Here is a 12,674-nt window from a genome sequence, read left to right on the forward strand (position 1 = left end):
GGAGGGTGTTCCCTGGCCTTAAAGGCTGCACAGGCTTGGAATGCCCTGCCGCTAGCTTTGCGCAGTATCCACGATTCTGTGGACTTTAAGACAAAGCTGAAAACGTTTCCTGATCACGCCGGGACACTTTTCAGAGTAGCTGTGCGTGTTATAAAAGCAAATATCATAACATAACATCAGACTTGCCCCATCTCTTTTGCAGTTTATAATGGAACTTAAACCTCCTTTTCAAGGACCAGCTGTGTCATCTACATTTCTCCACATACTACCATGGCTCTGATTCCTTGGTCAAGCTCGAATACCAGTGCCTTTCCCGCCTTTGCCTTTCTACTCAACCTCATGTACATGTTTCTCCTTAACTGTTATGATCCCACTTTCACCCATACTCCTCTGCATGTGCACCACTCACTGCTCTCATAGCAAGGTTTGCCCAACATGAGTACTTGGCATTCACTTCAACCAGTATTGTCATCAACATAAAGTATGCATGAGATCCCCCAGAGACAAGCCTCTCCAGCCACAAAACCACAGAACACAGAACACTAAAATGTCACGTCCTGCGCTATGCATTCAGTAACCATCGCAATTAAGACAACATTTTTTTTCATATTATGGGCGTTCTTGCAATGCATTTACAGCATCTCAAAGGCTCATTAAAATGGAAGTCATTGTTTTTAGGGCTGACTGAGGAATGATGTAGGCATCACCCGGGCACCATCACTAAGAAAAGCTCCAGGATTACATACAATGTGTGAGATGTCAAAATGCTGCCGTTTATAGGTAAAAGAAGGGGCTCATTCTAGTCATCAATGTGCTAGCATAATTCGAGTGTCCTTGAACAAATTTGATTTGAAACATTATGAGTACTAGAGACCCTATGCTGCTGGCGCATACATTTTTAAGCATCTGCAGGAAGTGCAGCGGGACATTTTATATTACTGATTTCCTAGCCTGGGCATATTCCTGTGGAGCCACTAGACCAAATTTATATGGGTAGTATACTTAAGGGACATACCACTTTGACTCCTGCTGGGATCAAGGGAGGTGTTCTTTTTACTAAAAGTTCCAAGTTTTAGCTTTTTGACAAACAGGGATTAACAACTGGCACAAATTCTTCTTCAAACCTGTTTTTGGGAGAAAATGATCTATTTTTCTTAAATTGGAAAATTCTTCTTTAAATAAAGTTGAAAGAAGTTGCAAAACTCGACAAGTAAGTACATTCTTTTATAGTTAAATTCATAAAAATCTGTGTGACTGTTAAAATAGGTAAATCAGCAGCGGTTAGAACAAACTCGGCAAACTTTTCAACCTGGGTCAATTTGAAAATTTGGCACCTTGGCTCGAGTTCGGTTTTTAGCTACACCCACACCTTATTGGGTCCCACATCCAAATTGTCTGAAAAGTAGGGCAGTTCATCTGAGATTAGTAGCGTAAGTGAATGTGATGTCATTTGCGTGTATCCACACATATATCCACACATACTCACAGGTTCCTACGGCAGTGACAAGCTTCACGGCTAAACCAGGTGCATTGCAGGGGGAAAAGAAAGGTTCAATTAGGTACCGTCCAAACGCCAAGGATACAACAGCGATGTTTGCCGGCCTGCAATGGAACAAAATATGAGTCCTTTATTTTGGTCATGGTAATACATAAGGTCTTCCTGCATTCCAAGCCGTGCAACAGATTAAATATTCCTTATACATTTTAGGCTGATCTTTTTTATTCCTCTTTTGTTCTCGATGTGCACTGTGAAAGACATAACCTGTTATCCCAACCATAACAAGCATTGCAAAACTAGTCTTTATGCCATTGGTGGTCAACCTACTTGGTGTACCAGTGCTTGTTTCCTTTGAATGTCTTTTTCTTAAAGGTAACAACATCCATTCAACGATGGCTGATTAGGCATGCATTTGCGCGTCTAGAAAAAGGTTTTTATCATAATTTTTCAAAACCTATTGTAAGGTGGCCGCCTGTGCACACAGCACCTTAGCATATATGGACACCCCTATATGAATGCTTTTTATTGAAGAATTATAAAAAATTAAAAGATTTGCGACCATCTGCACACATGAAAGTGACCATCTTTTTAGGTTTCGCCTAGGCTGTCTCGGGGAGAGATGCTGTATAGAGCATAGTGGGGGGAAGCTCCGCCCACTTTCCGGCCATAAATTTGATTAGCTACAATGAAAAATCCTGCATTTTGATTGGTTTTTGGTGTCTTAGTCCCGCCTCCTGACTGCCATGGCATCATTTTTCCTCTTCCGAGACTATCAGCCCCTTTACTAGTAAAGCCGTTTTGTTTCCATGTCTCTCCCCGTTTGCTCCCACAGTCTGTAACTTTTTGTACCACAACCACCCATCCACCCCCTCCCGTTCGTGTCTTCTTTCATGCCGGCACTTCCATTTAAAATGCAATAGGTCTTGGGTAAATCCAAATCCTATTGCATTTTCAATGCTTGTTTGTCCCGTGATTGGTCGATAACTTTGCACTATATTTTGCCTGGCCTGTCCTAATGACATGCGCAGTACAAACAGCTCTCTAACGCTGCTTTATATTCTACGCATGCTGCATTTTCTTAATTCCTACTCGAAGCCACATAGCTTTGGTGGCGATCAAACAGTGCTGGCAGATTTATTATACCGGTAAGGAAAATGGCTCACGCGTCCGTATATCTACCTTTGATTATTTACGCCACCTGGTGTTGCTTCAAAAATGCACACAATGCTAGCATCTCTCACGCGTAACTATAATTTGACATACTGTACATGCAAGAATGCTTCTTATAGCTATATAACGCAAACACCAGCTACATTAGGCAAGGACGTGTTTTCTTTTTTTAATCACAGGATGTTGAGCAGATGCCAGGCTCGAACCTGCTTTCTCAGGCTTCAGGATCGGTAGCACACAATGAAGCCCCCCGCCCGCACTGGGCGATCCAGAAAGTGTTGCCAGATTTTTAGACCCGGTCCAAGCCCAAAGCCGCTCAAAAAGAAGCCCAAAAGAAGCCCAATCAGACCAGTTCCAGCCCAAAAACCAGCCCAAATTAGCATGTCTCAAATTATGCACAAATTGTCATTAGAAACAATTTTAAGGACAAATATACATTCTATATCACCAACAGGTTTATCTTGGCAGTCACTGCTGGGACTAATCAGTATGTGAGAAGGAAATGAGCGAGTAAAACTTGCACAATTAGCATTCTCACAAACTATTCCCCATTAATCACACCACTGTAAATATGCACTATCCACAACACAGTTATATGCACGTTATTATTAGATAAATGTAAATAACCATTAGGGACTTATTTCAAGTTGTCTAATAATAACCGAAGCAAAAACATTACAGAATAAGTACCATTTACACAAGATACTTGGGCATTTTTTAAACTAGACAAAAAGTCTGCTGTATATATCGGGGAATAAGATGTGAACAAGTGGTGTTGATGATGTCCCGCAGGTGGGGTGCGATGACAGAGTCGGCCTTGTTGAAGATGTGGTGAGGGCAGGGGTCGGTCGGAGATCCGGAGTGGATGGAGTTCATCGTGCGGATGGTGTCTTCGGTGCTGATCAGGGTCACTCGGCACTCACTCACTGTAGTGCGGCTGCGGCGTCGTGACTCTCACTCATGTCACGTGCCGCTGTCGGGCTGTGCTCTGGGGCTGGGCCTGGGCTTCTAAAGGTCTAGCTGGGGCTTCTAAGGTCTACCATGGGAATGTGCTCCCTCAGGAGAGTGGTCTGGTGGACTGTTCATGAAGACTAAACCTGGTTCCCCAGAACCAAATTCGGCAGCTCTGGCGTAGTGCGACATCCCCCAATGAACACCATACTATCCCACTGAGACACCCACACTGCCTTCAGCTACAACCCAGTTGTGCCCGGCCATATATACCTGGATGCAGCTCAATTCAAATTATGCACAAGAGTGATATGCTGCCTGGAAAACAAAGTACCTTCCTGGAAAAAGCAAACCCTCATATGGATGCAAGATTAAGTAAAGCATGTGAAATGTAAGTAGAACAACATGGCTACCTTAACACTTTTATACTCATTATCCAGAAATCAAGAGTTTTTTGTACTGAAACTTTAAGCACCACTACAGATCCCTGGAGGGACCAGTATCACGGTCCATTGCTTATATCCTATTAACCGTGAGAAGTATGGTTTAAAAAGACTACATTCCTAAACACTGAGCCGTGGTACGCATTTTATAAACTAAAATAAGGAAAAAAGCGGATAAGGATCACATTAATCGGTTTCCACTCCACCCATCAACCAGGTATTGCAGTACCTCCAGAATGGTGCACCTCATCACCCAGGGAAAACAATGCTGTTCAAAGAAAGAGGAGAAAACAACAAGCATTTACAATGCAATGGTTTCGCCTTTGAAAAAGTTAGAGCTATTGGCATTGTAAATGACAAACTTTGTATTTATGTGTTGGTTTTGTCATTTACATTGCCATTAGCTTAATCTCTCGCAATGTGAGACCTATTGTACCCTACGGGCGAGCTCAGCAGACAGCAATTACTACCACACACACACACCCCGAGCCACACACACACCCAGAGCCACACACACACCCAGAGCCACACACACACCCAGACACACACACACACCCAGAGACACACACACACCCAGAGACACACACACACACCCAGGGATCCACACACACACACCCACCCAGAGCCCCACACACACACACCCACCCAGAGCCACCCACACCCACCCAGAGGCAGGGCAGCCCACATCTCACTTCTTGCTGTTTGAACAATATATTTGGGGACTAAGAGTGTATTGCTACGTTCTCCCTACCTCTCTTCCCAGAAAAATCTAGGACTAACACAAAAACACACAAAATCGTTGACTCTGAAGAAAGGCAAGTAACCATATACATTGCTAATCCACGGTTTCTGAGGAAAAAGCAACGGCCAGCCACCCCGTTATTGTCATCTACCAAGCACTGAAAAATACTTAGCCAACAATTGCTTTTCCATCAAAACCTGAACAGGAATGAGACTTATAGGCAAAGACACAGAAACTTGATCCATAAAGAATGGAAGAATACCTTGGCTGGCACCATTTTCTTGCAGGAAATTCAGTGATTACACAGAGAATACAAGGGTGTGGAAATGCAGGAAGATTTGGGTGGTGTGACCTATTTACAATCAAGGATAAGGGGGAAGGTAAGCACATTGTAGATGGTCCCTAAAACCTCAATTTGATCTACACACTGTGGGACAAATAGATGCTGCAATCCACATGCGAGGAAAAGACAGCCTGGTTTCTGACCTATCCACCATACAACTTTGCAGTTCACATTTTTTTTCTATCAAAGGGCAGCGCAAATTTACATTGTCTGCTAGCTGCAGTTACATCATGCTGCTGGCTTCACGACAGCTTAGCCCAACAAGAGGCGCAAGTTTGGCAAACTGTATTTAAAACTTTTCTTCTAAATGTCATACACTGCTTACTGCAAGGCACCGCATTAGGGAAAGGGGTACTACTTTTTATTAGCCTATGCAGAGCATGTGCTCTACTTTTAAACATCTAGGGGTATACCCAAATCACCCTACAACACCTGGGCTTCGAACATTCAAAATACAAACATGGTATCCTGTCGGGATCAATCGCATAATAAACGTTAGCCACAGTGAAATATTCAATTTGACGCAGTGTTGATGGAGCTGCCGGGATTCAGCTCTCCGTGGTTCGCAGGGACGGTGGCCGGGGGGGGCAGTGTCGCGGGCGGCACACGAACAGCGGGAGGGGGGTGGGGGGGGGGGGGCGGGAACGAGCTAACGGACAGGAAGGGCAGCGCAAATTTACATTGTCTGCTAGCTGCAGTTACATCATGCTGCTGGCTTCACGACAGCTTTGCCCAACAAGAGGCGCAAGTTTGGCAAACTGTATTTAAAACTTTGTTCTAAATGTCATACACTGCTTACTGCAAGGCACCGCATTAGGGAAAGGGGTACTACTTTTTATTAGCCTATGCAGAGCATGTGCTCTACTTTTAAACATCTAGGGGTATACCCAAATTACCCTACAACACCTGGGCTTCGAACATTCAAAATACAAACATGGTATCCGGTCGGGATCAATCGCATAATAAACGTTAGCCACAGTGAAATATTCAATTTGACGCGGGGTTGGTGGGGCTGCCGGGATTCAGCTCTCCGTGGTTCGCTGTTGCCTAATAAAGGATTTCTCTCACACCCCTCTAACGTTTCAGACCCCATTTGTCGACTTGACGCTTGAAAAGCACGGACAGCGGGAGGGGGGCGCGGGAAAGGAACGGACAGCGGGAGGGGGGGGGCGGGAAAGGAACGGCCAGCGGGAGGGGGGAGGGAAAGGCACTCACCTGGACTTCCTCGGGCGGCGGGCGGCCGCAGAATAACTAAGTGAAACCTCGACGAGCAAAAAAAAAAAGCCCCGCCCACCGCCGCATGACGTGGCCAAAAGAGAAAAATTCTCGGGAACGCCCCCGGATCTGGTCCGGCCTTGACGGACAGATCCGGCTCCCAATGGCTAGCCTCCATTTATGGAGCTAGCCAATGGGAGCCAGGGGACGTTCCTGAAGCACATATAGTAAACAATAGATTTCACCTGCGCCGAAAAGCTGCGCACAAGTGCGCAGCCTTCGGCCAGGCGAAACCTAAAAAGCAGTGCTTCGCTGGCAAACTCTGTAAAGTGGCACTACTGTGTTTGGGTGTTAATAAAACTAATCTGGCCACTTTGTGAACGCTCTGTAATGCTTTAGTTATGTATTTTTCGTATTTTGAACCCTGAGAGTGCAAATAAGATGATCAGAAGGATAGAGTTTGAAACATATGGGTACAGATGGGTGGATGTCAGGCAGTGGAATACATGTATACACTTTTTTTCCTAGCTACTTCATCTGTTCCATCTGTTGTCTGCCTGTGGTGCAAACTTGTGTAAGAAATTTGGCCTCAATCAAAGTAAGGTCATCAAGGAGCAAGAGGCCCGAGGCTGCACTTTGAAAAATGTCAGAAACACTTCCAACAAAAGTTTTTCGTTTTTCTTTCTTTTTTGGATCTATTTCACAAGGGAACGAAGCACCGTTTCAGCGAGAGAGACAGAAAGAGACGGGGCAGCTGACAACGGCAGATGAGGAAAAGTGGCCATTTCAAAACTAAATTAATCATACCTTAATACACTGGCACCTAAAGAACCTCCGCAACAGAAGCAGGCTGCACGATCGGGCACCGACCCGTTCTTTGCTTGCCGCTCCTGAGAATTTACCAATCCCTCGGCCTCTCCAACGACATCACCCCCTCTCAAGCCCTCTGCGACTCCCTAGCCTCATTCTTCCACAACAAAATTGCAGACATCCACAACAGCTTCGACAACCAACCCGGAGACCAACCCACCCAACCATATGATGAACATTCTCCCCCCTTGAACACCCTTAACGACTGGAACCCAATCTCCACTGAGGACACCATCCGTCTGATGAACTCCATCCACTCAGGATCCCCCACAGACCCATGTCCTCACCACATCTTCAACAAAGCAGACTCCGTCATAGCACCGCACCTCCGAGATGTCATCAACTGCTCCTTCAACTCCGCCACCTTCCCGGAAAGCTGGAAACACGCTGAACTCACCGCCCTTCTGAAAAAACCCACAGCGGACCCCACCGAACTCAAAAATTACCGCCCAATATCACTCCTTCCTTTCCCGGCCAAAGTCATCGAGAAAGCTGTCAACAACCAGCTCGCCGCTTTCCTCGAAGCCAACAAATCCCTCGACTCCTCACAATCTGGCTTCCGAGCAAAACACAGCACTGAGACCGCCCTCATCGCAGCAACAGACGACATTCGAACTCTACTGGATAATGGAGACACAGTCGCCCTCATCCTCCTCGACCTCTCTGCAGCCTTCGACACAGTCTGCCAAAGCACCCTTCTACAACGCCTCAGAAACATCGGAATACAAGGAAAAGCACTTGAATGGATCACCTCGTTCCTCTCCGGAAGAACCCAGAGAGTCCGCCTTCCACCATTCAAGTCCGAGGCCACTGAAGTCATCTGTGGCGTACCACAAGGATCCTCACTCAGTCCCACCCTCTTCAACGTATACATGAGCCCCCTCGCGGCCATCGCACGCCAACACAACCTCAACATCATCTCTTACCCGGATGACACTCAACTGATCCTATCACTCACCAATGACCCCAGCACCGCCAAAACTAACCTACACGAAGGAATGAAAGAAGTTGCCGAATGGATGAAACACAGCCGTCTGAAACTGAACTCAGATAAAACAGAAGTCCTCATCCTAGGTACATCCCCCTCTGCATGGGACGACTCTTGGTGGCCGGAAGCCCTTGGAAAAGCACCCATCCCGAAAGACCACGCACGGAACCTAGGCGTTATCCTGGATTCTTCACTCTCAATGAACAGACAAGTCAGCGCCGTATCCTCATCCTGCTTCAACATTCTTCGCATGCTCAAAAAAACATTTCGCTGGATCCCCACCGAAACCAGAAAAACAGTCACCCATGCTCTGGTCACGAGCCGACTGGACTACGGAAACACCCTCTACGCAGGTACTACCGCTAAACTCCAGAAGAAACTCCAACGAATCCAAAACGCCTCAGCCAGGATCATATTAGACATCCCGCGTAACGAACACATTTCTGGTCACCTGAAAGACCTCCACTGGCTACCCGTCAATAAGAGGATCACTTTCCGACTGCTAACCCACGCACACAAATCACTCTACGACATCGGACCAGAATGCCTCAACTCACGACTGTCCTTCTACACCCCCTCCCGCCAACTACGTTCTTCCAGCCAAGCCCTCGCCACTGTACCTCGCATCAACAAGACAACCATGGGAGGCAGATCCTTCTCATACCTGGCTGCTAAAACATGGAACTCACTCCCCACTTACCTTCGCCTTACCCAGAACCACCTAGCATTCAGAAAGCAACTTAAAACGTGGATATTTGACAAGTAATCCTCTTCCCCTCCCTAAGCGCCTTGAGACCCTCTGGGTATGTAGTGCGCTATATAAATTCTTTGACTTGACTTGACTACACGAATGACGGGCAGCCCCCCTACCTCCCCCCCCCCCCCCCCCACATTGGCAGGCCATAATCAGTTATGGATGCCGTGCCAGACAGAGACGGTACAGACCTGGCTGCCTTCTGCTCCAGGGGTGGGCGGGGTAATCATGTGCCTGCGGCCTGCGCAGAGGCAGGCCCATTCATCATCGGACCTCCAGGCTCCAGTTCGTGACTGCGGTGCGCGAAGCGCTCAGAGAGGTGTGTGATTGTGGGCGCCCGCCCAAGCCACTTTTTTGCGCACAAGACCACCAAAGTAGCCCAAAAAGTAGCCCCCCGCCTGGCATGGGTTTTTCCCGCACAACTGGGAAAAAAGTCGCCCAATTGTGCGGGAAACCACACGTGAGGCAGGGCGGGCGGGGCTGACACAGAGAGCTGTTTCCCTCCTGTTAATTAGTACTATTTTCATGAAGAAAGACCCGAGCGTTCTAATTGCAATTTAGACCCATTGTTGGCCGACACTTGCAGGCAGCAGCTTACAAATTGTCTGACTTTTGCAGAAAATGTAGTCCTGTATCGCTGTTTCTGTGTTGTAGCGACTTTTACAAGCAACTCTGCTTTTAAATTTGTCGTTTATGATATCCCTTGAACCCCTCAATGGCAGTGAAGATTCCTACACATGGTTACTCACTCTATACCCTCTAGACACAGGCTAAATGTTTTTGTAGACTTGCATTTAAAACCAAGCAACCAAAATTGCAGATTAGTATGTGTCCGATTGATGACCCCGGACATCCTGTCAATGCTCTGAATTCATCAACATTCACTGTTTCATTAAAGTATTATAAACAATATGTGTGTTTGACCAAATGCGTGGAACATATTGGTGGTGCATGTTTTGAGGAAGCTGGTAAGAACTGGCTGCCTCTTGTGCTCCTGCTAAAGTGATTGGTAGTCTTCGGACAAGTGGAATGCTGAGAATGCTCTGATATCTGCTCGGATGAGAATAAATCTCTTGCAATGTCAAACCCCGAGCAACCTCTGATGTTCAATTTACAGTGGACTGGTAGGAGCTGCTAGGCAGTGAGAATGCTGAGGGCGATGTGCTTGACCTTAAAATAAGCTTGCAGTCTCAAACATTCTTTTAATTTTTGCATAATTTAACCATGTGCACCCTGTTGTACTATATATATATATATATATATATATATATATATATATATATATATATATATATATATATGCAGAACTTCGTCTTCAAAACACCACATTTTGACGGAAAGATGAAAACAGACCCAGAGAGTTGAGTGCATGAATATATTTATTTTCCTTCAGACACCATGCACCGCCATGACGCGTTTCGGCTTCCCAAGAAGCCTTGATCACATGCCGCTGACAATGCAAGCCGCCCTTTTTAAAGTGCTAGTGCAAACCAGCACTTGATCGGCGGATCAAACAACATGGAAAACATACTGAAGGTATCACAGCGTAAAGAAAGGCATAGAATGCGCATATTAATGTCTAAAATACATTTTGGCAACAATAAATAAATAAACCCTATTCCAAAGGATGTGCAAATTGGCAAAATACAGTACAGGCAAATGCTTGACAATGTAGTCTTATGTAACATGTGATTAACCCCATGGTGGGGTGCACAACACCAATGCATTGAATGGATGTGTAGTACAGTTAGACATAAAATGAATAACCATAAATGGACTGAAAATATAAAGGGCGAAGACAAAGTTCATAATGAATCATATACGTTATGATGAATGTGCAAATTGGCATTAATTTTGCAAACACATGCAAGTCAGTGCAAATTTGTTCAAGACCTAATAAAACCCATAATGGGTGAAGGTGCATTTCACCTGGCTGTTAATAATGCATCCCGATTAGGTGAAGCGCCTCAATGTTTGTCTGGGCCAAAATGCTGCCTTGGTGTACAAAGATGCTGGAACAGTTGCAACCTGCGCTGTGAACCTATAATTGATTTTACTTGTACATGGCAAGATGCCACTGGGATGCAATTAGCTCGATTATGCTCTCACCTTGAAAGAACTGAAAAAAACCTAAACTATAGTGTGTGTAAAAGTCCGCGATGTTAAAAATGGTCACAAATTGCTCATTAATTTGTGTCTTCCCCCATGAAAAATTGGGAGCATATCGCTCAAATGGACCAGATTCAATGGTGGTTGTGTATGACAGTTGGAGGCAGTGAAATAAAAATCAATCTAATAATGATTTAAAAACAATATGTTCTGTTCACTATCCTCTATAGTAACAAATACCAACACAAGAGATCGCCATGAATTTGGTCTTTGAAGTTCTGTTGCACAAAGAATAAATACAAATATCTATTAAATCATAAATATTTTAAAAGCCACATAAAACTTTAAGACAGTGAAAACATCCTAAGGTATGGGCCTCACACCAGCATGGTAAGCAAGTTCCAACCTGTCTAACATGGACAGGTTGCCAAGTAGAGCATCTAAAAGCTTATATCGTCTACACCAAATGATGGCTAACTGAATCCATGTGTGTCCATGATACCCAGCCGGGGAGTTTAGTCCACTAAGATCATAATACTAAGTATAAAACAGGAGGAGTGAAGTGTGGACAAAGGGAAAAAGTGATAAAAAAGTAATTGAAATGCGATCACTGGAAAATATCTACTGCTTAACCCCTTCGCTGCTCATGACGAGCTCAGCTCATCATGCAGTACACTGGTCGTGTGCTTATGACGAGCTGAGCTCGTCATGAACCAAGGGATATAACAATTTCCAGCACAGGAGAGGAATCAGCTTAGCAGTCATGTGGTTAAAGAAGTCGATTACAGTGAAGCACATAGATATCAATGGATTCTCATCTGATGCTAAGATACTCATAAAATGCTGGGAGGAGGCTTATAAGTGGGTATATAAATCTTCACTCAAGTTTAGACCGTTAGGGCTCTGGTATCAAGCTCGAGGATATACCTTGTTTCCAGTTTCCTGAGTAAGGCCTCACGGTCCCCCCCACGGCGAAGTGGGGGCACCATGTCCACCACAAAGTAGCTAAGGTGTTCCTAGCTACTACTCTTGTGGGTCCTCTTTGAAGTGCCTGGCCAATGGATATGAGGCATTGTTGTTGCTGATAGCCCTCATGTGCTGGAGTACACGTTTGTGGACCTGCAATTTGGTACTACCAAAATATTGCAGGCCACAAGTGCACTCCAGCACATACACCGCAAAGTCAGATTTGCAGGTGAGCTTCTTGCTAATTACCCTGGGGACATCACTAAATGGACTTTTGTATGTCGTTCTGTTCCTTCCCAGTTTACTAGCTTTGCAAGAAGCACATTTGATAAATCTGCAGCCAAGAACTGGCAGGAGTTACTTCAGGGTTTCTTTTGACTAACATGTCACTCATAGAGCATGCCCTGCGAAAAGTTAACTCAGGATTCCTGGGGAGAGTGTGACCAATAACTGAATCACTTTGCACAATAGACCTGTTGCTGTTAATGATTTTGCGTAGTTTGTTATGCTGGCGACTGAACCTATAATTAGTCTGGGGGGGGTTCTAGACCGTCACTTTGATTAATAGGTATCCCCACCAGTTTCGGCTTGAGATATATATATATATACTAGCAGCCCGTCCGGA

The 12,674-nt window shown here is 45.3% G+C and overlaps 1 protein-coding gene across 2 annotated transcripts in view; it reads right to left on the reverse strand.

Moving 5' to 3' along the window:
- The window catches only part of LOC147734776 (cystine/glutamate transporter-like), a 157,690-nt gene that overhangs the window by 102,379 nt on the left and 42,637 nt on the right, over positions 1–12,674 (reverse strand). For both annotated transcript variants that reach the window (XR_015307540.1, XM_086953057.1), the window contains exon 3: positions 1,487–1,602. Coding sequence is in view for 1 of the 2 variants with exons in the window: in XM_086953057.1 (XP_086809183.1) it covers positions 1,487–1,602 (116 nt within the window). In the remaining variant the exon portion in view is untranslated. The remainder of the gene's footprint in view (positions 1–1,486; positions 1,603–12,674) is intronic.

Source organism: Lissotriton vulgaris, chromosome 1_2 (assembly GCF_964263255.1).
Source record: "Lissotriton vulgaris chromosome 1_2, aLisVul1.2, whole genome shotgun sequence".
In the NCBI taxonomy this organism is placed as follows: Eukaryota; Metazoa; Chordata; class Amphibia; order Caudata; family Salamandridae; genus Lissotriton; species Lissotriton vulgaris.